This window comes from Pan troglodytes, chromosome 4 (genome assembly GCF_028858775.2).
Source record: "Pan troglodytes isolate AG18354 chromosome 4, NHGRI_mPanTro3-v2.0_pri, whole genome shotgun sequence".
Lineage (NCBI taxonomy): Eukaryota > Metazoa > Chordata > Mammalia > Primates > Hominidae > Pan > Pan troglodytes.
In genome coordinates, this window is record NC_072402.2 from 135975263 (window position 1) to 136003095 (window position 27833).

A 27833-nucleotide genomic window follows, 5' to 3' on the forward strand; every position below is an offset into this window, starting at 1 on the left:
TCACCACTGTTTCAGGGCAGAGAACAGAACACATGGTACCTACAGGTCCCCTCTCAGATGTATATAATAATGATAGCTGCTATTTACTGAGTATCCATCCTGTATCAGGCACCACGCTGAGTGTCATGATAATTTCCAGTCTTCAAAACAACCTGGCTGGGTAAGATGGCTCATGCCTGTAATCTCAGCACTTTGGGAGGCCAAGGTGGGCGGATCACCTGAGGTCAGGAGTTTGAGACCAGCCTGGCCAACGTGGTGAAACCCCGTCTCTACTAAAAATACAAAAAAATCAGCCAGGTGTTGTGGCCTGTGCCTGTAATCCCAGCTACTTGGGAGGCTGAGGCAGGAGAATAATTTGAACCTGTGAGGCAGAGGTTGCAGTGAGCCAAGATCATACCACTGCACTCCAACCTGGGCAACACAGTAAGACTGTCAAAAAAGAAAAAAAAAAAGTCGGGCGCAGTGGGCTTATGCCCGTAATCCCAGCACTTTGGGAGGTTGAAGTGGGTGGATCATAAGGTCACGAGTTTGAGACCAGCCTGGCCAATATGGTGAAACCTCATCTCTACTAAGAATACAAAAATTAGCTGGGCATGGTGGCGCATGCCTGTAGTCCCAGCTGCTTGGGAGGTTGAAGCAGGAGAATTGCTTGAACCTGGGAGGGAGAGGTTGCAGTGAGCCGAGATCACGCCATTGCACTCTAGCCTGGGCAACAAGAGTGAAACTCTGTCTCAAAAAAAAAAAAAAACAACAAACAACAAAAAAACCCTGAGTTAGTATTTTTACTAATATCTAAATTAAATATAAATGGAGATCAAAATAAGCACAAATGACTCATGCTTATAAGCTTTTAGAGAAATAGGAAGCCAAAAAATTGCCAACCCAAACTATTACAACTGATATCAGCATTATTTCATACTGCCAATTAGTCTTTTGGCTGAAATTAATTTGCTTTACTAAAAACAAAGCAAAACAAAGACTGCAACTTGTTAAGTTATGTGTTCTATTGGCATCCCCACTTTAGATGAGGAAATAGTGGCTCAGAAATGTGAACAACGTTTCCTGAGGTTAAATAGCTGAGTGTGATAATCAGCCAGGCTAACTGAAGAATCCCAACAGCCCAAACTTAGGGTCCAGTTGCCAGACCCGGGCTGCTTCTTCATTAAAACGATGGCTCATGACTTGACAGGGACAGATCTTTTTTTTTTTTTTTGAGACGGAGTCTCGCTCTGTCGCCCAGGCTGGAATGCAACGGAGCAATCTTGGCTCACTGTAAACTCTGCCTCCCGGGTTCAAGCAATTCCCCTGCCTCAGCCTCCTGAGTAGCTGGGATTACAGGTGTCCGCCACCACACCCACCTAATATTTCTATTTTTAATAGAGACGGGGTTTCACCTTGTTGACCAGGCTGGTCTCAAACTCCTGACTTCAAGTGATCCACCTGCCTTGGCCTCCCAAAGTGTTGGGATTATAGGCATGAGCCACCATGCCTGGCCCAGATCTTATCTCCTGTAAAAATACTTAAGACCTGGGACAAGACAAGTGCTTGTTAAAGGTTTGTTGGGTGAATGAATGATTGGGTGAATTTGGAGATAGTTGTTTAGGAGATAGTCTGCTCCACCCCAACCATGGAGAGACCCGTAATTTAGCACTCTCCATTTACCACTGCTGCCAAAAGTCCTTCCCACATTGTTGCCCAGAAGCTAGTTTAATGGCATTAACCATCCCAGACAGCCATGACACCATTAAAAGCTTCAGTTCAGCCACTGCACCCCGACCCAGGGTCTTGGCTCTGGGCCCTGGGCTGGAAGAGTGGTCTGGTTGTTTACCAGAAATTTGGACCTTCTTCAGAGAAAAGCAAACATGACCTATTAGTCTAATTCAAGTACTTAGCAAGAAATGACTGTACCATTCACACCCCCAGCCCTAGGTTAATGGAGCCAGGGCAAATGGAGAGGCCTTGACTGCTCAGAGATCTTCCTGGGAGGGGAAGAAGGAAGGAGGAAGGTCAACTCAGTGTCCCACTGGAGTTTTCAGGGAGGCAGCTTGGCTGAGCGTTTCCTGGGGCTGTGCAGGCTACGGGGATACAAGAATGTATATAGAGAGACTTACGGATTCCACCCACCACTCTGGCAGCTTTGTGTACATCCTACCCACAGTCACCTCCCTCACTGTCTTAAACTTGGCTCAGAGAAGAATGGGAAGACAACAAAATATCCATCAACACAGATGGTTAAATAAACTATGCATGTATGAATATGCATTCATATAAGTTCATGTCATGCAACTGACAAATAGAATGATATAGCTCAACTCTACTCATGGATGCTGAACGATGTCTGTGTCTTGCACTTTGCTATCCAGTGTGTGACCCCACTTATGTAACACTACACATGCCCATAGATTCTCAAGGTCACAGACATGAAGGAAACAGTCTGGACACTTGCGAGTGCGAGCTTAAAGATTTTTCTTTCTTCTTTAGAATTGTCTGTAATGTCCAAATTCTCTAGAAAAACACACAATTGTTAACTTTTGTGAGTTTTTACTGTGTGTCAGCCACAATGCTTTTACATGGACTATCTCATTCCTCATGAGGTGGGTGCCATGGTTTTCCATGTTACAGATATGGATAGTAAGGCCCAGTGAGGTTAAGCCCAAGGTCACATTATTAATAGCTTGTGATTAACAAACTCAAATGTTGCTGGAGGATTAAATGAATGAATGCATGTATTTGCACACAGTTAATGCACAGTAGTACTTGGCACACAGTATGGGCTCCATAAATGAGGATCATCATAATTAGGGCCAGGCACGGTGGCTCATGCCTGTAATCCCAGCACTTTGGGAGGCTGAGGCAGGTGGATCACCTGAGGTCAGGAGTTCAAACCAGCCTGGCCAACATGATGAAACTGCGTCTCTACTAAAAATACAAAAAATTAGCCTGGCATGGTGGTGTGAGCCTGTAATCCCAGTTGCTTGGGAGGCTGAGGCAGGAGAATCTCTTGAACCTGGGAGACAGAGGTTGCAGTGAGCCAAGATCTTGCCACTGCACTCCAGCCTGGGTGACAGAGCAAGACTCTGTCTCAAAAAAAAAAAAAAAAAAAAAAGGATTATTGTAATTATTATATATCCCTCGTCATACTGCACTGCTCTTATGGACTGTTGTCTGCTTCCCTGCTCTGGTGTGTAAAAAGTTTGAACATAGGATCTGAGTCCTTTTATGCCAGAATCTCTTGCACACAAAACAGTGTCGTGCAGAGTCAGCATTCATCAGATGCTTATTGAAAGAGTGAGTGAATCAATTAATAGACAGATGTCCAGAGCTCTATAAATACATTCTTCCAACTATTATACTTTGCATGGGTGGGTGTGTCCTTATCCCAATAGGATTACAAATTCCCTGAGATCAAGAACAATCTCTGGGCCAGGCATGGTGGCTCACACCTGTAATCCCAGCACTTTGGCAGGCTGAGGTGGGCAGATCACCTGAAGTCAGGAGTTCAAGACCAGCCTGGCCAATATGGTGAAACCCTTCTCTAATAAAAATACAAAAATTTGCTGGGCATGGTGACACATGCCTGTAGTCCCAGCTGCTTGGGAGGCTGGGGCAGCAGAATCGCTTGAACCTGGGAGGCGGAGGTTGCAGATTGTGCCATTGCACTCCAGACTGGGCGACAGATAGAGACTCCGAGTCAAAAAAAAAAAAAAAAAAAAGAACCACTCTCTCTTTTCCTCTGGCTCCCATTATGCCATTATGATCTGGAGCAGGCCAATAACCCAAGCAGGTGTTCAATAAATGGTGTGGTTGACTAAGGATCCCCATCTCAGCTGCTGTGGCAGATCCCAGGCAGTATCCGAGAAATGGCTGGAGCTGGGACAGATCCCGGGTCCACAGCCTCACATAAGCTATTTTTTCTTCCAACTCCAAGTCAAGAACACAGAGAGGCTAGGAGACATACCTGAAGTCATATAGCACATGGTGGTAGGGTTGCTGTATCTCATCACCTGGCTTGTGTTCTTTCATCTATAACACCCTAGTTCTACAGATACTCAAAATTTGAGAAAATGGAAAAAGAGCAAAGTCTTAAGTCAAAGGTTTAATCATGATCCAAGAGCCCAGAGGGACTTTAGGACAATAATAGGAATAAAGCAAGGCCCACAGGCTCCAGCTCCTGATGCCCAGATGTTCGGCAGGATCCGGGGACAGGGCAGTGCAGGCAGTAGTTTTCCATCCTCCACTCAGAGGAGGAGACGAGGGGGCAGGAGCCTTCTTCACAAAGGAGAATGACTTTCTAGGCTGCCTCAGAACACCCAGTCCTGCCTACCCTTACCCTAATCTGGAATGCAATAGAGAATGGCTAACTTATTAGATTCTGGTGATCCTGGTAGTCAAGAGGAAGGGCTCAGAAAGGGGCTTGGTGGAGCTGGTCACCACCAGACGACATGGCTAAATTGTGGTCACCAAGGAGGGGCAGCATGAATCAGAAGTGGAGATGGGGTGGAGGGAATGAGGACTGGACCAGTAAGGATCTGGAGGTCATAACCCTTAGCTTCTCCTGTGCCCTCATCTGCGCACTGCACCTCCTTCCTGCTGCTGTCCTTTCCTCACCCCTTGTGGGCTGCAAGTCCAGCTGGGTGTGGTGGAGGGGAAGAGGGCCCTGGGGAAGTCCAGCTACCATAGGCTCAGGAGCAGAATCAAGGGAAGCGTGCAGGAGAAAAGAGAGGGCACCCAGGGCTGTGGCCTCACAGCAGGGTTTTCATTCTGTGGAAGAAATGGAATGGAGTTAGCTCAGGGGATTTTCTTCAGCCCTTTCACTACCTCAGCCTCAGTCAAGAGGTATTCCCCTTCCCCTGAGGTATCCATTAGAGGTCTCTAGTATTCATGGCAATGAGGAGGTCAGCCCCTCGCCTCTATCCCTTTGTCTGCCTAGTTTGGGTTTTCCCCAGCCGGCCCAGTAAAGGTCTGAGGGGTGTAACAGAGGAGGCCCTACCTGGTGTGCCATCACAGCAAAGGTAGGGTGTGGCCAGTCCTGGGAGAAGAGTTGGCTGTGAAAACGCATCTTAGCTGCAATGGCGTCCGCTGAAGAGAGGAGAGAAGGCTCATTGGAAGGGTATGGGGGCAGGAGATTTCTCAGGCTCCCAAGGAAGGAAAGGGAATGCCACAGGGACTCTGGGCTATAGGGGAGCAAGTGGGTGGGAGGTGGAAGTGGGATACTCTCTCATTCTGCTTGTTTCTTGAGCTGGAGATGTCCCTGGGTTCCAGACAGGTTGAACAGGCAGCATGGGAGGTTTCTCAGGGAGTGGGAGACAGAAGAAAGGCCTGGGCTATGGCAATGAAAGCCTATGCTAGGAACTGCTCTGTTTGGTGGAGATGGATGGAACCAGCCTGGGCCACAGAGTTGACCCTTTTCCTTCCCTTGAGTCCAGCTGACTCAGCCCCAGGGGCTGGGAGCAAGTACAGCACACTCACTGAGGCAGGGGTTGTGGGAGAAGAACCCTTCCAGCTGTTCACACTCCTCCTGCAGGTTGCCACTGCCTCGGCAGGTGCAGCTTAAGGCAACACTGGTGTTGACATTGCTGACAAAGTTGGGGGTCATAGCAGTCCCTGTGAAGAGGGAAAGGGTAGTCAAGGCCTAGGCTAACCCTAACTTTAGCTCCCACCTTCTTCCACCCATGTCAGGATCACATCCTTTATCTCCGGAGCATTCTTACCCTCAGGCCTAACCAACATAGGGTTCCCTACACATGCCCCCAGCCTCACCAATCAGCCCCAGGTATGCTCGTAGACATCTGGACTGCTCTGTTGCACAAGTTCCTAGGATGTCCATGGGATGGCAGTGGGTCTGGAAATCCACCAGGCGTGATCTGGAAGAAGGGAAATTTCTGTCTTTCTTTTTTTTTTTTTTTTTTTGAGATGATGTCTCACTCTCTCTTGCCCAGGCCGGAGTGCAGTAGCTCAATCTTGGCTCACTGCAACCTCTGCCTCCCAGGTTCAAACAATTCTCCTGCCTCAGCCTCCCGAGTAGCTGGGACTACAGTCACGTGCCACCACACCTGGCTAATTCTGTATTTTTAGTAGAGATGGGGTTTCACCATGTCGGCCAGGCTGGTCTCAAACTCCTGACCTCAGGTGATCCACCTGCCTTGGCCTCTCAAAGTGCTGGGATTACAGGTATGAGCCACTGCACTCGGCCAGAAAAATTTCAAGTCACTCTTGAGGGTCCAGCCTGCAGCCTTCTCCCTCATTCCCCCTTAGTTTGGCATGCCCATTGTCGTGCCAAATCCTCCTCTGCCTTCAGAGCCTGGCCCAGAGCCTTTCCTCTGTGAAGTGTGCCCCTGTAACAGTTAAATGTACCATTCCTTGGAACCCATAGCATTTCACTCTGAGTTTGGGCTCCACGATCCCTACTTATGAGATCTCAGATAGCTTCTTTAACCTCAGTTTCCTCAATTATAAAATAGAGATGACAGCAGCACTACCTCGTGGATTTTTGTGAGGATGAAGTAAGAGAATGCATAAGCCAGGCATAGCGGCTCACGCCTGTAATCCCAGCTACTTGGGAGGCTGAGGTGGGAGAATCAGTTGAGCTCAGGGGTTGGAGACTACCCTGAGCAACACAGCAAGACCCTGTCTCAGAACGAAAGAAAGAAAAAAAAAGAAAGAGAAAGAGAGACAGGGAGAAGAGAAGGAGAAAAGAGAGAAGAGAAGAGAAGGAAGGAAGGAGAGAGAGAGAAAGGAAGGAAGGAAGGAGAAAAAGAGAGGAAGGAAGAAAGGAAACAAGGAAGGAGAGAAGAAGAGAAAGAGAGAGGACGGAAAGAAGGAAGGAAGGAGGGAGGGAAGGAAGGAAGGAAAGAAGGATCGATTTACCTTATTGGGGTTCTTGTGAGGTTTAGATGAGTTAATATATGTTAAGTACTTAAAACAGTATCTAGCCCTAGTAAGTATTTAGTTATTCAGTAAATGTTAGTATTATGATTATTAAGAGCCCTGACTATAAGATAGTTTACAGATGAGGAAAGTGGTAGTCTCAGAGGTTAAGTAACTTGCCGAAGGTTACAAAGAACTAAGTAGGAGAACCAAGTTGCAAACCAAGGTTATTGTCAACAAATGTCACTTGAATGAATGATAGCTTCAATTTTGTAAGTGTTTTGTCCTGAGAAGACACAGGAAAGCCAGATCAGAATTTCAAATTTCCTGAAGAGAATATTTATCAAATCTATCAAATACCTTACCAATCTCCCATGTCCTTTGATCTGGCAATGGTACTAGTAGCAGCACATCCTAAGTAATAACTACATTAGTGCACAAAGATTAAAGAGTAAGAGTTGGGCAAGCATGGTGGTTCATGCCTATAATCCCAGCACTTTGGGAGGCTGAAGTGGGCTGATCACTTGAGCTCAGGAGTTCAACACTGGCCTGGCCAACATGGCAAAACCCCATCTCTACTAAAAATACAAAAATTAGCTGGGCACTGTGGTGTGCACTTATAGTCCCAACATACTCAGGAGGCTGAGGCAGGAGAATCGCTTGAACCCAGGAGATAGAGGTTGCAGTAAGCCGAGATCACAACACTGCCCTCCAGCCTGGGTGACAGAGCAAGACTCTGTCTCAAAAAAAAAAGAAGAAGAAGAAGAAGAAAAAAACCAATCTGGCTGGGCACGGTGGCTCACACCTGTAATACCAGTACTTTAGGAGGCCAAGGTGGGCAGATCAACTGAGGCCAGGAGTTCGAGACTAGCCTGGCCAACACAGTGAAACCCCGTCTCTACTGAAAATACAAAAAAAATTAGCTGGGCGTGGTGGCAGGCGCCTGTAATCCCAGCTACTTGGGAGGCTGAGGGGGGAGTATCCCTTGAAACCAGGAGGCGGAGGCTGCAGTGAGCCGAGATCGCACCACTGCACTCCAGCCTGGGTGACAAAACAAGACTCCGTCTTAAAAAAAAAAAAATCGCTGGGCACGGTGGCTCATGCCTGTTATCCTAGCACTTTGGGAGGCTGAGGCGGGCGGATCACGAGGTTAGGAGATGGAGATCATCCTGGCTAACACGGTGAAACCCCGTCTCTACTAAAAATACAAAAATTTAGCCGGGCCTGGTGGCACATGCCTGTAGTCCCAGCTACTTGGGACGCTGAGGCAGGGGAATCGCTTGAACCTGGGAGGCAGAGGTTGCAGTGAGCCGAGATTGCACCACTGCACTCCAGCCTGGATGACAGAGAGAGACTCCATCTCAAAAAAAAACAAAAACAAACAAACAAACAAAAACCAAAACAAAAACCTAAATATCTAGCAATAGAGGAATGGTTAAATAAAGTGTAGGGCATCCATACATGGAATATAATGCAGGCATTTAAAAATCAAGTTCTTGGCTGGGTGTGGTGGCTCACACCTGTAATCCTAGCACTTTGGGAGGCCAAAGCAGGTGGATCACAGGGTCAGGAGTTCGAGACCAGCCTGGCCAACATAGTGAAACCCCATCTCTACTAAAAATAAAGAAATTAGCTGGGCATGGTGGCACAAGCCTGTAGTCCTAGCTACTCGAGAGACTGAGGCAGAAGAATCGCTTGAACCTGGCAGACAGTGGTTGCAGTGAGCCAAGATCATGTCACTGCACTCCAGCCTGGGTGACAGAAGGGGACTCTGTCTCAAAAAAAAAAAAAAAAAGAAAGAAAGAAAGAAAGAAAGAAAGAAAGAAAAAGAAAAAAAGTTCTTAAAGGACAGTAAGTAAAAAAATAAGCACTACCATTTATTGAGCACTTACTCTTCACTGGTACTCTACACCACTCTACATAAATTATGTAATTTAACTCTCACCAGAATCCCATGAGGTCTGCATTATTATCCCAGTTTTTACAGGGGACTAAACGGAACCTTAGGTTTAGTGATGGAATTTTTAGGTTAAGTGCTGTGCTCAAGATCGCAGAGACCCAGGATTTAAATTCAAACCCGTCTGACTTCAGATCCTGTCTTACCACTACTCCACACCACCTCCACAGAAAAATGCTCATGAGATATGTGCCGTAAGAGAAAAAAAGTAAGACACAAATATATTCTCAGAATGTCTACTTTTGTTATCTGGATAGAAAATGACTGGAAGGAAATGCTTCCCAAAGTATGATAGATTATCTTCAGGTGATAGAATTTTGAATGATTTTTTAAAATACATTTTTATATTTCCTGAGGTTTTACAGCAAAGAAAAAAGAGACATATATTCTTTTTGAGAAAAGACTTTCACAAAATATCCAAGGCAGCTACTTCGTGAAGCAGCCAGTGGGTCCACGGTTCCCTGGGAGGGTCAGACCCTGCTCAGCACAGGAACGTGGCCAGGAAGGAGTGGCGTGTGCCTCATCCCTGCCCACCCTGTCCTCCCAAACTACACACCTGCAAAGCGGGTCGGAGAAGCAGAGGCGCCGCAGCTCCAGGCAGTTGGGGGCCACAGGCGGCAGCGCGCAGTTGGGGGCGATGGTGTTGCGCCGGCGCTCCCCGCAGCCCCGGTCGTTGGGGGCGCATGGGCACAGTAGCAGGCCCTGTGCGTGGGGCTCGGCGGCCTTCTCAAAGAAAGTGAGCAGCTGCCTGAGGCAGACGTGGCGCTGGCAGTGGGGCCCAGAGCACGCCTCCCCGTAGGCCTTGCGCAGCCGGTCACACTTGTCATTGAGAGTACACAGCATGGCAAACTTGAAGCAGAGGTCTGAGTCTGGGGGGAAAGGGCACGGAGTCAGTCGGCTGGGCCCTCTGCACGCCTGCACCCCAGGTTCCACAGGAACCCCGGAAAACCCCTGATTTGACAAGAAGGTAGTGGATATAGGAGGAAAAGAAGGCCTGTCATGAATAAACCCACTCCTAATCCAGGGCTTCCCCTCTCCCCACAAACTCTACCTGCTGTTCTGAAGCCTTCCCCATCCTACTCCTCTTTTTTTTTTTTTTTTTTTTTTTTGAGACGGAGTTTTGCTCTTGTTGCCCAAGCCGAAGTGCAATGGCGTGATCTCGGCTCACTGCAACCTCCGCCTCCTGGGTTCAAGCAATTCTCCTGCCTCAGCCTCCCGAGTAGCTGGGATTACAGGCATGCACCACGACGCCCGGCTAATTTTTTGTATTTTTAGTAGAAATGGGGTTTCATCATGTTAGCCAGGCTGGTCTTGAACTCCCAACCTCAGGTAATCCGCCCATCTCGGCCTCCCAAAGTGCTGGGATTACAGGCATGAACCGCCGCGCCCGGCACAACTCCTCATCTTGACTACGTAAAATAATAAGAATAATCACTATCATCATCTATATGCATCGAACACCCATTTATCTAGAATTCAAGCAGCCAGAAAGCTTAAATAACCATACCTCTTTCCTCAGTGCTATGCTGTGAGATCTGATGGTAGAAATGATAACCTAGAGTACCTGCAACATTCTAAAGCACTTTCAGAACTGTCCAAAACAGATGCATCCAAATTCTATTTTAGGTTTCTGGTTTGGTTTTGGCTTCGTCTGCACCTATCCTGTTCCATTTTAATGTCACCTGCCCATCTTTCATTAATTGATTCATGTATACTCTGTTCCCCATACTCTGAATCTTGGGAAATTATGGTGATATTTCTATTAACAGAATATTCCAGCAGCCACAGCAATCAAGTAATTGCAACAGGTTATTTGCTGATCTTGTCACTTAGAGTTTTTCATGCATGAAACTCTATGTCTTTTTCTCAAAATTCTAATTCTAATGATAAAGCTCACATCTTTCTTAAAAAGAGAGTGCATGTGTGTATGTTTTTCCTCAATTAACTCATAGCCTCACTTTCCTGAAAAACATGCAACACAGTCCTTGCCAGACTGATGGCTCCCCACCCTGAGTCACCCCGTGCAGAGTCACACTCTCTTTTCCTGCCCAATACCTCGCCCATCCCATTAGAATGGTTGAAAACAAGCAATTTCCTAGTCTTCAGGGACAAAAAGGCTACTTTCCCAGCTGCCTTGAATGCAAGTAAATACTGCATTTCAGCACAATTTTTCCTGGGGCTGCTGCCACTCCCACCACGCCCTTTGCAAGGGCTCGCCTTGTGGAAACAGGGAGCCCTAATGGGCTCTCTTCAAATGCCTCCCTAATAACTGCTGTCCTTTGGAGACCCCTGTGAGACCAGATCATGCCCCAGAGCTCACACTTCCAGCCTGACACAGTCTTCCTTAGTCACCTGGTAGGCTAGAAACATTCCCCTTATAAGCCCCCCAACTTCTGCCCCTCCCCAGCCACCCTTCCTCCAGGGTCCAGCCCTAGCCTCTGGTTCCCGAGCCTAGTTGCCCTCCACACCTGGTTTGAGCATGTTCAGTTTGCTGAGATTCATTTTCCAGGGTTTGCTGGTCACTGTGTCTTCATAGGGGGAGACATCCAGCTCATAGTTACCTAGAGACAAGGTGGGGAGCACCAGAATGCTGAGGACCAGGGTGGGGTAGGCTGGAGGGGCTGAAGCTGCTGGCTCAGACCTCAAAGCCCTGTGGAGAAAAGGAAAAGCACAGCCTCTACCTAACCAGCTGCAAGCTGTGCAAAGATGAGAAAAATGCAGGGCCGTAAGGTATAGGCTGGGCTCCACCAATAAGCTATAAGAATAATAAGAGCTACCATTTGTTAAGCACACTGTGTGCTGAGCACCATGCTATAAGTGAGATAAATAAATATGCTGAGCACCATCGCACTTACGCGATGGTGCTCAGCACACAGTATAGGGAGGCAAGAGGATTCAGGGAGAAGCCTCTGAGGAAGTTCGGAAAGAGAAGTGATTAGGATGAGGAGTAGAAAACAGGGAACAAGGAGTGTGGTAAACTGTATTATTGTTTCCAATTATTTGTTCCCCACCCCTTGGGAGGATTATACTTCCCCACCTGTTGCCATGTAACTTTCACACCCCCTGTGAGAGGCGTACACTTCCTCACCCCACTGATGGCAGGCTTGGCCATGTGACTTGCTCTGGTCTGTGGATTGTGAGCTGAAGTGATGTAAATCACATCTGAGCAGAAGCTTTAAGAATCTTCACATGGTTCTGCTGCTACTCTTTCTCCTCTACCAGCCTGGATCTTCCAGTGAAGAAGACAAGTAGAACAGAGACAAGGCCAACTCATAGAAGCCTCCAGCAGATGTGTAACATGAGCAAGAAATACATTTTTGTTGTTGAAAGCCAGAGATTTGGGAATTGGTTGTTGCAATAGCATAACCTAGCAAATTCTTACTAAAAATGCAATGGGGTGCCGGGCACGGTGGCTCACACCTGTAATCCTAGCACTTTGGGAGGCCTAGGCGGGTAGATCACCTGAGGTCAGGAGTTCGAGACCAGCCTGGCCAACATGGTGAAACCCCATCTCTACTAAAAATACAAAAATTAGTTGGGCATGGTGGCGCATGCCTGTAATCCCAGTTACCTGGGAGGCTGAGGTGGGAGAATCACTTGAACCCGGGAGGCGGAGGCTGCAGTGAGCCAAGATCATGCCACTGCACTCCAGCCTGGGCGACAGTGAGTCTCCATCTAAAAAAAAAAAAAAAATGCAACTGGGAGGCTGAGGCAGGAATATTCCTTGAACCTAGGAACTTGAGACCAGCCTGGAGAACACAGCAGGACTTCATCTCTACAAAAAATTTAGCTGGGTCCGGTGGCACACACATATAGTCCCAGCTACTCGGGAGGCTGAGGTGGGAGGATCACCTGAGCCCAGGAGGTTGAGGCTGCAGTGAGCTATGACTGTGCCACTGCACTCCAGCCTGGGTGACAAGTGAGACTCCAACTAAAAAAAACAGCAAAAATAAAATGCAATTGGTACCTAGAAGTGGAGTGCTACAGTAATAAAATAATATAATGTGTGTCATTGGCTTTGGTACTGGGCAATGGGTGGTAAGGAAGCTGTTACTGGGGGCTGGAAAGATGGCAGTCTTCATTATGCAGTGGCAAAGCATCTGGTAAAATTGTTGTGTGTGATAACTGGGAAGATTATACGCTGAATGAGTTTGCACTGTTAGGGGAAGCTGAGAAGCAGAAGTTTACTAGTATGTCTTGATTGCTATTGGCTGCATTTGGCAAGGTACTACAAGATATAAGCTCAGAAAAGAATTGGCCAGTTCCCAAATGTGGAGGAAAAGATAATCTAGAAATTTCAGGACTTGCAGGATTAAGAAATGCAACTGTGCTGGGCGCAGTGGCTCATGCCTGTAATCCCAGCATTTTGGGAGGCCGAGGCAGGCAGATCACGAGGTCAGGAGTTCAAGACCAGCCTGACCAACATGGTGAAACCCCCTCTCTACTAAAAATACAAAAATTAGCCAGGCATGGTGGCAGGGGCCTGTAATCCCAGCTACTCAGGAGGCTGAGGCAGGAGAATCGCTTGAACCCGGGAGGCAGAGGTTGCAGTAGGCCAAGATCACGCCACTGCACTCCAGCCAGGGCAACAGAGGAAGACTCTGTCTCAAAAAAAAAAAAAAGAAGAAGAAGAAGAAATGCCACTGTTTCTCGTATTCATAAGGTAAAAGATAAAACATAAAAAAAAATGCTTTGAGTGATAAGGTTGATTACAACTCAGCCTTGGGGAAAAGACCAAATGAGGTATGTGGCTATCACACTGTTTGTGGATATCTCTCAGTCGATTAAGATAGTACCCAATAAGTCCTGCCAGTTGGACAAATGTACTCAGGGAAAAAAGACTAAAGTAGTGGCTCTTCCACAGAAGCCTGATAAGGGCTAGGTGCTTCTAATTAGGTGTAGAAAAAGAGGCATGTCTTGAATTGTGGGAAAGGCCACAGGCACATGAGATGATAGAAATCAAAGATATAAGCAGCAATTATGTTTTCAGAGAGTTGTACTACAAAGAGCTACCAGTGTAGATTAAAAGAGACCGTGACTATTTGAGACTTAAAATGCCCCAACATTTCTCAGGCAGGAAGCAGGCTGAGAATGCGGCTCAGTCCTCAGGGAGAATGTAGTCCCTAATACCCTTTTCAAATGTGGCCAAAGAGAAAACTGAAAGAGGAAGGACCTTTCCAGAGGGCTGGGCCAAGAGCTCTGGAAAACAATGGATAGGGCAACTACTCCCGTGGAGTAAAAACAGGGCCTTATTAAAGAACAATCCCTATTCCCAGGGAAGAGGACCCTTACAACATTTGTCTAGCAGGATTTCAGAATTGCTATGAATCAATGTCTGCTGTGTGTCTCCCATTCATTCATTCATTTATTTATTTGAGACAGGGTCTTGCTCTGTCACCCAGGCTGGAGTGCAGTGGTGTGATCATGGCTCACTGCAGCCTCAACCTCCTGGACTCAAGTGATCCTCCCACCTCAGCCTCCCGAGTAGCTGGGACCACAGGTGTGCACCACCACACTCAGCTAATTTATTTATTTTTTTGTAGTGATGGGAGCTCGCTATGTTGTCCAGGCTGGTCTTGAACTCCTGGGCTTTAGGGATACTCCCGCCTTGGCCTCCCAAGTTGCTGAAGTTACAGGTGTGAGCCACCACACTTAGATGCCCGTTCCTCCCCTTTCTGAGAATGTTTGTTGTGGTTATCCTGATCCTGTTCCGTTATTATATGCTGAGTACGTATAGGAAGCAGATGACTTGTCTTTTTAGTTCATAAGTTTTTAGATTAAGAGGAGCCACATCCAGACCCAATTTGGAAACTATCATGAGATCCTAGACTTGAAGCCTGATGTCATGTTTGTTTGTTTGTTTGCTTTTTGCTTGTTTTTTTCGAGACAGAGTCTCGCTCTGTCACCCAGGCTAGAGTGCAGTGGTGCAATCTCGACTCACTGCAACCTCTGCTTCCCGGGTTCAAGTGATTCTCCTGCCTCAGCTTCCCAAGTAGCCTGGGATTACAGGCGCCCACCACCATGCCCAGCTAATTTTTTGTATTTTTAGTAGAGATGAGGTTTCACCATGTTGGCCAGGCTGGTCTTGAACTCCTGAACTCAAGTGATCCACCTGCCTTGGCCTCCCAAAGTGCTAGGATTACAGGTGTGAGCCACCACACCCGGCTTGATGTCAGGTTTGAACAGAGCTTTTAGGGCATCTTCCATGGAAAATAGGTGGGTGTATTTTACTTGCAGAAGGGAGAGAAATGAATACTTTGACAATGGTAGATTGTATTATTGTTTCCAATCATTCTTTGCCTTCCCTGTAAGATTGTATATCCTCACTTATTGCCATGTGATTTTTGGTATCTCCCTGTGGAAGAATTATAATTCTCAATCCAGTGATGTCAGGCTTGGCCATGTGACTTGCTCTCTCAATGAAATGTAAGCAGACGTAGTGTATATAAGATCTGAGCAGAAACTTTAAAAATCATCATGTGGTTCTGCCAATGCTCATTTCCTTCTGCCACGAGAAGGGAACATCCCAGACAGAGGCTGCACCTTGAGCCTGGATCCCAGAATGAAGAAGGCCCATGAAAGAGCCAATACAGAACATGAGCAAGAATTAAACCTTTGTTTTGCAAGTCACTGTTTTGTTACAGCAACATAGTCCGGTAAAAGCTGACTAATAAGGGGCCTATGGAAAGAGTGACAGGCAGCTCCTCTTTGGCTCTTTCTGTGCCTTCTCTCTCTCACATCTCCTGGCTGGTTAATGAGTATTCTTTCTGTTAAAGGCTGGACCAAGATGTTACCTCCCCATCTCTCTGAACTTGGTATTTGGAGCCTATTTATGGGTTAAGACTTTTTTCTCCCATCTCCTGTCCATACCCGCTGTTCCAGGAACTCCCCAGGTTGGGCCTCAGCCTGTTTCACAGCTCTGCTAAGTGGGAACTGACATGTTGCCAGGTAAGAAAGGGGGAAGTAGGGAGAAGAGAGGGCAGTGTTATGGGGCCCCAAGGAGATCCCAGCACTATCCCCCCACCTTTCCTGATGTCAAATGCAGAGCTTCATTATCCTCCTCCTCAGATTCTACCATGTGGCCCATATCCTGCAGGATTAAAAAACAACCCCCAAGAGCCATCTTCCCCAGCTTAGTCCACTCTATAATGGGAGCCTCACCAAGGCTGCGGGCACGGTGAACGGTCCAATAGATGTCCAAGCAGGCAACCTGGTTCTTCATGCGCCGGTGGCACATGCAGCCTATCAGAGAGCTGTTCCTGAGTTGCTGTGCTGCCTCCAGGCAGTCAGCAGGGACCGAAGGCTCCTCTGAGGGCAGTGGGGTGCTTATGCTAGAGGTGCAGGAATCCAGGTGGTGGTAGGCAGCACTGCAGGTGGGATCAGCCTGGCACTTCCTCCTGGCCTGGAGACAGCTGTTCATGAGTCGGCTTTCTGTGGGAAGGGGGTCTCCTGTAAAAGGAGATACCAGGTGAGGCTACGTAAGATTAGAATAGCTGTCTGGGAATACCAAGTCATGAGGTTGGGAGAGGGATATTCCTGATGAAACTTTGTGAAAGTCTTAGGGTAGCACAAAAGGCCTTTAAGAATAAGTGTGGAGAGAGAGAGAAGCCCAGCAGGACTGGATAGTCTGCAGCTGCCACAGTCGGGACAGAACAGACCAGGCCCAACAAGAAATAGGGGTTTGCAGAGAGGCTGCTCAGCCTTCAGGGAGGTGAAGGGAATAGTTGTTTGAAGGCGAGCCTGATGACCCTGACAGGCACAGAGGAAGGGGGCCCCAGGCAGAGCCATGCCATGGGCAGGGCTAGTATCAGAACGAGAGAGTTGAGAATGGACAAGGGAGTGCTAAATGGGAGTCAGCAATAACTTTGAGTCTCCCATTAAAAATCATTTTAAAATACCTGAAGGTGGAAACTGGCTGGGGTTGGGGTAGAGAGCTAATTCCAGAAGGAAAGAAAGGGTAATCTGACCCTGTCTCTTACTCAGAAATACGAAGATTCCTCCACAGCCCGGAAGGAAGCCCCTGCATCCTAGGATTTAGGGTGCTCAACATGGGGTAATAGAACATCATCATCTCACTAGCTGTTCAAAGATAAAAATCTAGGAGAACTTTTTTTTTTTTTTTTTTTGAGACAGAGTTTCGCTCTTGTTGCCCAGGTTGGAGTGCAATGGCGTGATCTTGGCTCAACGCAACCTCCGCCTCCCGGGTTCAAGCGATTCTCCTGCCTCAGCCTCCCGTGTAGCTGGGATTACAGGCATGCGCCATCACACGCCCAGCTAATTATATATTTTTAGTAGAGACGGGGTTTCTCCATGTTGGTCAGGCTGGTCTCAAACTCCTGACCTCGGGTAATCCGCCCACCTTAGCCTCCCAAAGTGCTGGGATTACAGGCGTGAGCCACCGCGCCTTAATTCATCTCTTTCTTTCACAGCCTGTGTTCAATTCAGCAAGTCCTGTCAACTCCATAACACATCTGGAATCTGCCCACTTTTCTCCATGTGTGTCACTACCTCCTTAGATCAAGCTACCATCAACTCTTCTCCTTCTTCCCTCTTCTTTCTTCCTTCTCCTTCTCTTCTCCTTCTCCTTCTCCTTTTTCTTTTTTAGATAGGGTCTTGTTCTATCTCCCAGGCTGGAGTGCAGTGGCACGATCACAGCTCACTGCAGCCTTGACCTCCTGGGTTCAAGCTATCCTCCTACCTCAGCCTCCTGAGTAGTTGGGACTACAGGCACATGTCACCACACCTGGCTAATTTTTGTATTTTTAGTAGAGATGGGTTTTCATCACGTTGGCCAGACTAGTCTTGAACTTCTGACCTCAGATGATCTGCCTGCCTTGGCCTCCCGAAGTGCTGGGATTACAGGCATGAGCCACCACACCCAGCCAGTACCTCATTGTTCTTTATGGATGACTAATATTTCATTATATCGATATGCTACATTTTGTTTATCCATTCTTCAGTTAATGGACACTTGGGTTGCTTCCACCTTTTGGTTATTGTGAATAGCGCTTTGATGAACATTTCATGTACAAGTATTTGTTTGAACACCTGTTTTTTGTTCTTTGGGATACATACCTAGGGATGGAATTGCTGGGTCATACGGTAATTCTATGTTTAACTTTTTGAGGAACCGCCAAATTGTTTTTCACAGCAGCTGTACCATTTTACATTCCCATCAGCAATGTACGAGGAGTCTAGTTTCTATACATACTGCCAACTCTTGTTATTTTCCATTAAAAAAAATTATAACCATCCTTGTGAGCATGAAGTGGTATCTCATTGAGGCTTTCATTTGCATTTCCCTAATGACTAAGGATGTTGAGCATATTTTTATGTGCTTGTTAGCCATTTGTACATCTTCCTTGGAAATAAAGTTTTTGTTGAGGTGTAACACAGAAAAGTACATGAATCAAAAATGTATAGCTCAATGAATTTCACAAATTGAATACACTTGTGTAGCCAGAATCCAGATAAAGGAATAGAACATTATCAGTAACCCTGAAGCCCTCTTCCAGTCACTGTGCTCCCAAGTAAACCAGTATCTTCATTTCTTTTTTTTTCTTTCTTTTCTTTTCTTTTTTTTTTTTTTGAGTTAGAGTCAGGCTGGAGTGCAGTGATACAATCTCAGCTCACTGCAACCTTGCAACCTCTGCCTCCTGGGCTCAAGCGATTCTCCTGCCTCAGCCTCCCGAGTAGCTGGGACTACAGGCACCCGCCACAATGCTCAGCTAATTTTTGTATTTTTAGTAGAGGAAGGGTTTCACCGTGTTGCCCAGGCTGGTCTTGAACTCCTAACCTCAAGTGATCCACCCGCCTTGGCCTTCCAAAGTGCTAGGATTACAAGTGTGAGCCACTGCGCCCAGCCTGTCTTCATTTCTTTTACTTGTCTTCTGGTTTGTTGAAGCAATAGGTCAGACGTTTGCCAAAATAATGTCTGTCAGAGTGGCTGGCCATAAACACTTCAGCACCACATTCATCTGAAGGGTACTCCTGACGAAGGTGACTATTTTTGCTATTCTCATCCACCTTATGGTATTTTAGGACAGCCAGCTTCACCTTTTTTCTTTTACGCTTTTTTTTTTTTTTTTTTTTTTTGAGACCAGGTCTTGCTCTGTTGCCCAGGTTGGAGTGCAGTGGCATGACCTCAGCTCTCTGCAATCTCTGCCTCCTGGGTTCAAGTGATTGACCTGCCTCAGCCACCCAAGTAGCTGGGATTACAGGCATGCGCCACCACACCGAGCTGGGTTTTGTAATTTTAGTAGAGAGGTAGTTTCACCATGTTGGCCAGGCTGGTCTTGAACTCCTGGCCTCATGCGATCCATCTGCCTTGGCCTCCCAAAGTGCTGGGATTACAGGCATGAGCCACAGTGCCTGGCCTATTCTTTTTGGGAGTAGTTTAAGACTTCTTCCTTTTCTTAGGGCCACCACGAAGTCTCAACACAAGAAGGGTGGACTCCTTTTGAATGTTGTAGTCAGACAAAGCACATCCGTCCTCCAGTTGCTTGCCAGCAAAGATCAGTCTTTACTCGTCAGAAGGAATTCCTTCCTTATCTTGGATGTTGGCTTTTACATTTCCTTGTATCCAAGGGTTCAACCTCAAGACTGATGGCTTTCTCCATAAAGGTTGTTATGAAAATCTGCATTTTGGTGGTGGCTCCACTGCAGATGGTGGATCGAAAAGGCAGTATCTTTGTCTCTAACATCAGGGATTAGTTTCGCCCCAGTACAGCCAACTGATCTTGGCAACAAAGCAAACGAAAACATAAAGTGGGGAAAGAACAGCCTTTTCAACAAACGGTGCTGGGATAATTGGCTACCCACATGTAGGAGAATGAAACTGGGTCCTCATCTCTCACCTTATACAAAAATCAACTCAAGATGGATTAAGAACTTAAATCTGGCCACCACGCCTGTAATCTCAGCACTTTGGGAGGCCAAGGCGGGTGGATTACCTGAGGTCAGGAGTTCGAGACTAGCCTGATCAGCATGGTGAAACCCTGTCTCTACTGAAAATACAAAAATTAGCTGGGTGTGATGGCGGGCGCCTGTAATCCCAGCTACTCAGGAGGCTGAGGCAGGAGAATCGCTTGAACCCAGGAGGCAGAGTATGCAGTGAGCAGAGACTGTGCCACTGCACTCCAGCCTGGGCAGCAGGGTGAGACTCCATCTGAAAAAAAAGAAAAAAAAAAAAAGAAGAACTTAAATCTAAGAACTGAAACTATAAAAATTATAGAAGATAACATTGGAAAAATCCTTCTAGACCTTGACTTACGCAAGGATTTCATGACCAAAACCCAAAAGCAAATGCAAAAAAAAAAAAAAAAAAGATAAATAGCTGGTACTTAATTAAACTAAAGAGCTTTTGCACAGCAAAAGGAACAGTCAGCAGAGTAAACAGACAACCCACAGAATGGGAGAAAATTTTCACAATCTATACATCTGACAAAGGACTAATATTCAGAATCTACAACAAATTCAAACAAATCAGCAAGAAAAAAACAAACAGTTGGCTGGGCGCAGTGGCTCATGCCCGTAATTGCAGCACTTTGGGAGGCCGAGGTGGGCAGATCACAAGGTCAGGAGATTGAGACCATCCTGACTAACACGATGAAACCCCGTCTCTATTAAAAATACAGAAAATTAGCCAGGTGTGGAGGCGAGCGCCTGTAGTCCCAGCTACTCAGGATGGTGGTGAGCTCCTGTAGTCCCAGCTACTCGGGAGGCTGAGGCAGGAGAATGGTGTGAACCTGGGAGGCGGAGCTTGCGGTGAGCCAAGATCATGCCACTGCACTCCAGCCTGGGTGACAGAGCAAGACTCCATCTCAAAAAAAAAAAAGAAAAAGAAAAAAACAAACAATCCCATCAAAAAGTGGGCTAAGGACATGAATAGACAATTCTCAAAAGAAGATACACAAATAGCCAACATATGAAAAATTGCTCAACATCACTCATGATCAGTAAAATGCAAACCAAAACCACAATGTGATACCACCTTACTACTTCAAGAATGGCCATAATCAAAAAATCAAAAAACAGTAGATGTTGGCATGGATGCGGTGATCAGGGAATACTTCTACACTGCTGGTGGGAATGTAAACTAGTACAGCCACTGAGGAAAACAGTCTGGAGATTCCTTAAAGAGCTAAAAGTAGTCTGGGCGTGGTGGCTCACCCCGTAATCCCAGCACTTTGGGAGGCTGAGGTGGGCAGATCACCTGAGGTCAGGAGTTCGAGACCAGCCTGGCCAACACTGCAAAAGCCCGTCTCTACTAAAAATACAAAAATTAGCCAGGTGCGGAGGCGGGCACCTGTTATCCCAGCTACTCGAGAGGCTGAGGCTGGAGAATCACTTGAACCCAGGAGGCGGAGGTTTCAGTGAGCTGAGATCAAGCCATTGCACTGAAGCCTGGGGCACAAGAGCGAAACTCTGTCTGAAAAAAAAAAAAAACAAGCCAGACGCAGTGGCTCAAACCTGTAATCCCAGCACTTTGGGAAGCCGAGGTAGGCAGATCATGAAGTCAAGAGATTGAGACCATCCTGGCCAACATGGTGAAACCCCATCTCCACTACAAATACAAAAAATTAGCTGGGCATGGTGGCGTGTGCCTATAGTCCCAGCTACTCAGGAGGCTGAGGCAGGAGAATCGCTTGAACCTGGGAGGCGAAGGTTGCAGTGAGCCGAGATCATGCCATTGCACTCCAGCCTGGTGGTGACACAGCAAGACTCCATCTCAAAAAAAAAAAAAAAAAAAAAAAGTAGAACTACCATTTGATCCAGCAGTCCCACTACTGAGTGTCTACCCAGAGGAAAAGAAGTCATTATACCAAAAAGATACTTGCACACTCATGTTTATAGCAGCACAATTTGCAATTGCAGAATCATGGAACCAACCCAAATGCCCATCAATCAACGAATGGAACAGAAATTGTGATAGAATAGAATACTACTCAGCCATAAAAAGGAATGAATTGGCCAGGCATGGTGGCTCACGCCAGTAATCCCAGCACTTTGGGAGGCTGAGACAGTCGGATCACAAGGTCAGGAGATCAAGACCATCCTGGCTAAAACAGTGAAACCCCGTCTCCACTAAAAATACAAAAAAAAAAAAAAAATAGTTAGCCAGGCGTGCTGGCAGGCACCTGTACAGCTACTCGGAGGCTGAGGCAGGAGAATGGCGTGAACCCGGGAGGCGGAGCTTGCAGTGAGCCGAGATCACGCCACTGCACTCCAGCCCGGGCGACAGAGCCAGACTCTGTCTCAAAAAAAAAAAAAAAAAAAAGGAATGAATTAACAGCATTTGCAGCAACCTAGATGAGATTGGAGACTATTATTCTAAGTGAAGTAACTCAGGAAAACCAAACATCGTATATTCTCACTGATATGTGGGAGCTAAGCTATGAGGATACAAAGGCATAAGAATGATACAATGGACTTGGGGACTTGGGGGGAAGCGTGGGGGAGGGGAAGGGATAAAAGACTACAAATAGGGTGCAGTATATACTTCTCGGGTGACGGGTACACCAAAATCTCATAAATCAGCACTAAAGAACTTACTTATGTAACCAAACACCACCTGTATGTACCCCAATAACCTATGGAAAAGAAAAAGTATATCAGAATTTCTCTAGGAAATATGTATTTCCAAAAAGCATATTTGATAATTTTACATGTACAAGATGAAAAAAAAAGCTTTTGAGATTTCAAAAAGTATTTAAGGAAGGTATGAGATTTTATATATTTACCAAAAGGGGAACATGGATTTAAAAAGATTGAGGAATTTCTACAAGTTTACGATGTTACTTCCGGTAGGTACTGAATAAGTGGTAAGTACACAAAGAAAAGTGGCAGATTCAAGTCCTATTGCTGTAACTGGACTAAAAATAATTTTTTTTTTTTTTGAGGTGGAGTTTTGCTCTTGTTACCCAGGCTGGAGTGCAGTGGCGTGATCTCGGCTCACTGCAACCTCTGCCTCCCGGGTTCAAGCGATTCTCCTGCCTCAGCCTCCCAACTAGCTGGGATTACAGGTATGCCCCACCATGCCTGGCTAATTTTGTATTTTTAGTAGAGACGGGATTTCTCCATGTTGGTCAGGCTGGTCTCGAACTCCCGACCTCAGGTGATCTGCCCGCCTCGGCCTCAACAAAGTGCTGGGATTACAGGCATGAGCCACTGTGCCCGGCCATAAATATTTAACTGTACTATTGAGTTGTAAACATTTTCAAAAGAAAACAATTTCTTAGTTGACACTTTACCAAGTTTGAGCAGTGATGGATTTAGGGGCATTCATCTCAACAAAGAACTTGGGGGCCACGTTAAATTTCATCTCAACAAGGTGGAACCTGTGTTTCCTGGATTGTGAAACACAGGACTTGATCCAGGGCAAAGGTCATAATTTGATTCAGTGTGCAAATGTGTCTTTTTTAGTCAGCATAGTTCTGTTCCTTTCTTTTTCTTTTTCTTTCTCCTTTCTCCTTTTCTTTTCTTTCTTTTAATCTCTGTCACCCAGACTGGAGTGCAGTGGTACAATCGCCACTCACTGCAGCCTACAGTCTCGACCTCCCAGGCTCAGGTGAATTCTCCCACCTCAGCCTCCCAAGTAGCTGGGACTGCATGCATGCACTACCACGCCCAGCTAATTTTGTATCTTTTGTAGAGATGGGTTTTCACCATGTTGCCCGGGCTGGTCTCGAACTCTTGAGCTCAAGCAATTCACCCACCTTGGCCTCCCAAAATGCTGGGATTATAGGCGTGAGCCACCATTCCCGGCAGTATTTTCTTTTCTGGTTTGTGTGTGTGTGTGTGTGTGTGTGGTTTGGTTGTTTTGTTTGTTTGGTTGGTTGGTTTTTTTTGCACGTTCACAGTATTTTCTTTTTTTTTTTTTTCTTTTTTGAGACGGAGTCTCACTCTGTCACCCAGGCTGGAGTGCAGTGGCGCGATCTCAGCTCACTGCAAGCTCCACCTCCCAGGTTCACGCCATTCTCCTGCCTCAGCCTCCCGGGTAGTTGGGACTACAGGCGCCCACCAGCATGCCTGGCTAATTTTTTCTATTTTTTAGTAGAGACGGGGATTCACTGTGTTAGCCAGGATGGTCTCAATCTCCTGACCTCGTGATCTACCCGTCTCAGCCTCCCAAAGTGCTGGGATTATAGGCGTGAGCCACTGCACTCAGCCAGTATTTTCTTAAAGTTGTAATTAGTGGCCAACATTTAAAAATCAGATTTTAGGCCAGGTGCGGTGGCACACACCTTTAATTGCAGCACTTTGGGAGGCCAAGGTGGGCAGACTGTTTGAGCCCAGGATTCAAGATCAGCCTGGGCATCCGAGATGGCAAAAACCCGTCTCTACAAAAAATACAAAAATTAACCAGGTGTGGTGGCACACTACTACAGTCCCAGCTACTGGGGAGGCTGAGGCAGAAGGATTACTTGAGTATGGGAGGTTGAGGCTGCAGTGAACTGGAATCACACCACTGAACTCCAGCCTGGGTGACAGATTGATACCCTGTCTCAAAAAAAAAAAAAAATCAGATTTCAAATAAAACTATTAATTTCCAATTTGTCTTGAAAAATGGAAACACTTGGGCCCACATGTAATGGGTGGAGTTGAGTAATGACTGCCCCCTTTTGACAAGTCATGCCTTTTCCAGCTTGTTATAGTCCATACCACTCTCTATTACTTGCCCCACCTCCTCATTTATGCAGCCACTGCCACGTCTATTTCATATTGATTTGTTAGCAACCTGGTTTTGTAACTTTGTTTTCTGCTTCTTGGCTCATCAGAGAATGAGTAGCTACAGAATGGGTCAGATCAGGCTATGCCTCAGGGCACAAGATTCTCATTTGTTTCTCATCAATGAGGCCCACAACCCAGGTACCCATTTTATAGTTGGATGAACAAAGAAAAGTAATGTGCACCAGGGGATGTAGCAAGTCAAGACCGAGTCAAGGCTAGAACCTAGGACTCCAGCCTCCTATCCACTTCAGAATGATTTTCAGTACATGACACCACTTCCCTATGAATCAGAGGTCTCCTATATGCTTGGCTTTAGCAGGCCCTGAGCAATGATATTTTCCACCCCCAAAGCCCTCTGTTGGTCTGTGCTCTTGAAGAGCACTTGGCTCTACATGGTACCTCCTAGATGACTGTTTTATGGATTTTCAATGAGGCTACTTAACCAGATGTCATTGCTGTCAAGTATTACTGTGGAAAATAGATCTGTCACCAACACTGCTTCATTAAACCATTTAATGAGAAAGGTGTTTAATGTTTTCCCCTGATCCTGACATGCAGCCATAACCTTTAGGATTAGTGAAATTTCCTGGGCAGTCAAATCAGACTGGTGATGTCTTGCTGCCCTGACTTACTGATGTTGGCAGGTGGACAGACCAGGGTTTTTCCTCCTTCCTTCCATATCTGTCTCAAGGCAGCATTTCTACAGCACTGCGTTGTGGACTGAGGTCTCAGGGCAGTGTGGTGGTCTCTCTGTCTCAGGAGTCCCTCCATTCAGTCTCTGGGCAGGAGCCGCATAATAAGATTCCACACACCCATACCACTCACGAAGGCCATGGGCCTTCCAGGGATCTCGGATCCCAGGCTGTTCTTCCTTGGGGGAGTGGCCTGGTTCTAAAACCAGGCCTTGAACTACATCTACAAAACATCTATTGTGGATTATTTATTATCCAAGGGGCAAGCCACTGTGCTAGACGGCTTGCAAGGCCTGCTATTGTAGAAGGTCATGAAACAAGTCAGTTTTAAAGAACTTCTTTTTCTTCAGCTGTACCTAGTTTCTTCCTCAGTCCTTAAAGCAGATGGAAGAGTTAAAGCCCACGTGGAGCAAATGACACTCTGTTTCTGATCTGATTCTCCCCGCCTCTTAGAGACGCTGTCTTGGTAGTGACCTGGCTGTGGGTTGTTCTGTGACTGTGTAGACCTACCTCAAAAGAGGGAAGAGGGGGGAAAATGGGGCGAGGAGAAGATGCTTGGGTGGCCAGGCCATTGCTGGCACTCAGTCTATCTCAGTTCGTACACTGTGTTAGGTGTGACCCCAGCCCCTTGCAGGCACCCTGGGCTTCCTGCTCCAGTTCCCCTGGTTCGGCTCGGATGCACCGGAAGGCTGCTGCGCCCTCTCCGGACAGGTGCCCCGGGCCTCGCCTACACCTCACCTCCCCCTCCCACTGTACCCCCGGCCGGTGCGCGCTCCGACACTCACCGGCTGCGAGAGGCAGCGGCGACGGCGGCAGCAGCAGCAGCAACATCAGGACTACGGGCGGCAGCGGTCGCGGGTTCAAGGGGCGCACCATGGCGAGCTGTGGGCGCCGGGCTCCGCGCTCCCCTCGCTCCTCCCCTGGAGCTCTGAGAGCGGGGCTCCCTCGACCGGCACCTCCCACCCCCGCCTCCCGCCCTCCAGCGCGACGCACACACTCTCCCCACCAGGGTCCTGGGCGCCGCCCTCCAACTCCGAAGCGCGCGTCCACACCACGCGCCTCCAGCGCTGGTCCGAGGGACGGCGGGGGTGGGGGCGGGGGAGGGCCGGCGCCCCGGGAGCCGCCGGGCTTGGCGCGGAAGAGGTTGCTCTTTCCGAGGCGGCCCACCTGCTGTCTGACAAGTTCGACTAGCAAGACATTGTGGAAGCTGCCGCTGGAAACTCGCCATCTAGGAGAACCAAATATTTCTCCAAGAAAAGCACCCTTTCTCACTTTCTGGATCCCACTCACCCACACATCAAAGAACAGACACCACCACAAAAGAGATTTTGTAACAAAACTTGAACAAGCCAACACAAGGGCACTTGCATTTCTAGTATTTTTCTTAGAATTTGCACATCTATGATCTCGTTTTTTCCTCTCCTAAGTGTCTTCTAGGGTAAGATTGGGTGGTTATTAAGCTCAAGATGCTGCAAAGATGGGTCGCAGACAGGTGGAATGGCTTTGCTGGGGGAGCAGACCTGGGGCATTAGATTCCAAAATTCAGCCCCGATGGTGTCATGAGGGAAGATGGAAGATTAAACTCTCCACTAAATAGCAGAGATTTCCTTGGACCAAAGCTCACTGAGGAAGGTGCCTGGAGAGACCATTTAGGAGCCCATCCTTTTCACATGATGAGAGTTTCAGAGAGCAAGCTACTCTATCAGGATTAAACAACTAGGTAGAAACACATCTGTGCCCAGAACACAGGACATCTACCCATAAGGATAAGGGTATTTATTGGGCCTGGGCCTGATTCCCACAAGATCCCAGGATAAAGCCAGAAGCAGAATGGCTTGGAAGAATGAGAACTAAGCAGCGCATAGAAAGAGAGGAGAAGAGGGTGATGAAAGGAAGTGGAGGGTTTCATCCCCTAACCCTCTAACTTGACCCCCTCCTTACTTCCACAGCCAGCCTGGCAGAGGGCCAGCAGGGAGTACTGAGAATCGCAATATAAACCTCTGAGATTTATTGGCTGCTGCTTCTGAATATGGCCATCCTGCTGTGGCCTCTGGGGGGCATTTGCCGATGTAATCAGTCCAGAAAGAGAGTCATTCCAGCTGGGGTTGTAAATCACCCTTGGCAAAGCTAGGAGAGAGACATGTGGCCCTAGATAAGGAAGGAGACTGATGTGGCCTCTGTGCCCTTCCCTCCCTTCTCCTGCCCAGGGGGTGCTGGTTCCTGAGCTGTAATGCACTTTAAATGGAGTTTGTCCTTCGTTTTAATCTATATCTGCCCTGCCAGTTTTACAGAAGAGCTGTAAAAGTGAACATCTGGCTACTCAGCTTTTGTACAAGGCCTGTTTTCCCCCAGCTCCACCCTATCTCCATGTGCCTTTCCCAAGCCCTCCTCTCCAGAAAGGGTAGGGAACATGAAGCTGGGGGGCTACCATTAAAGGCCCCATGATGTCAGGCCCTCTACCCCATTGCCAGAGAGAAATATGCTCCAGGCACCTCATTTTCTCTCACACCTGCTATTACAGGCAGACAATCGTTTTTTGGGGTTTTTTTTTTTTTTGAAACTGACAATACTTAAGAAAGGAATTT

The 27833-nt window shown here is 47.2% G+C and overlaps 1 protein-coding gene and 1 pseudogene across 1 annotated transcript; both read right to left on the reverse strand.

Moving 5' to 3' along the window:
- Positions 1 to 4083: 4083 nt before the first annotated feature.
- On the reverse strand, positions 4084 to 26338 carry GFRA3 (GDNF family receptor alpha 3). Its single transcript, XM_517954.8, has 8 exons — positions 26034 to 26338; positions 15986 to 16273; positions 11293 to 11385; positions 9381 to 9693; positions 5761 to 5864; positions 5470 to 5604; positions 4991 to 5079; positions 4084 to 4761 (listed from the first exon to the last, which is right to left on the reverse strand). The coding sequence occupies exons 1-8, from the start codon at positions 26122 to 26124 to the stop codon at positions 4672 to 4674; spliced, it is 1203 nt and encodes a 400-aa protein (XP_517954.2). The 5' UTR covers positions 26125 to 26338; the 3' UTR covers positions 4084 to 4671.
- On the reverse strand, positions 18525 to 19467 carry LOC100614759 (ubiquitin-ribosomal protein eS31 fusion protein-like; annotated as a pseudogene).
- Positions 26339 to 27833: the final 1495 nt, after the last annotated feature.

Bases quoted from the DNA above. Each gene is read 5' to 3' on its own strand.
- GFRA3 (XM_517954.8), bottom strand. From the start codon at position 26,124: ATGGTGCGCCCCTTGAACCCGCGACCGCTGCCGCCCGTAGTCCTGATG. The intron at 9,694-11,292 runs GTGTGGAGGGCA...CTTTCCCCCCAG, and splicing joins ACTGAACATGCTCAAACCAG to ACTCAGACCTCTGCTTCAAG. The intron at 4,762-4,990 runs GTAGGGCCTCCT...TTTCTTCCACAG, and splicing joins TTGCTGTGATGGCACACCAG to AATGAAAACCCTGCTGTGAG.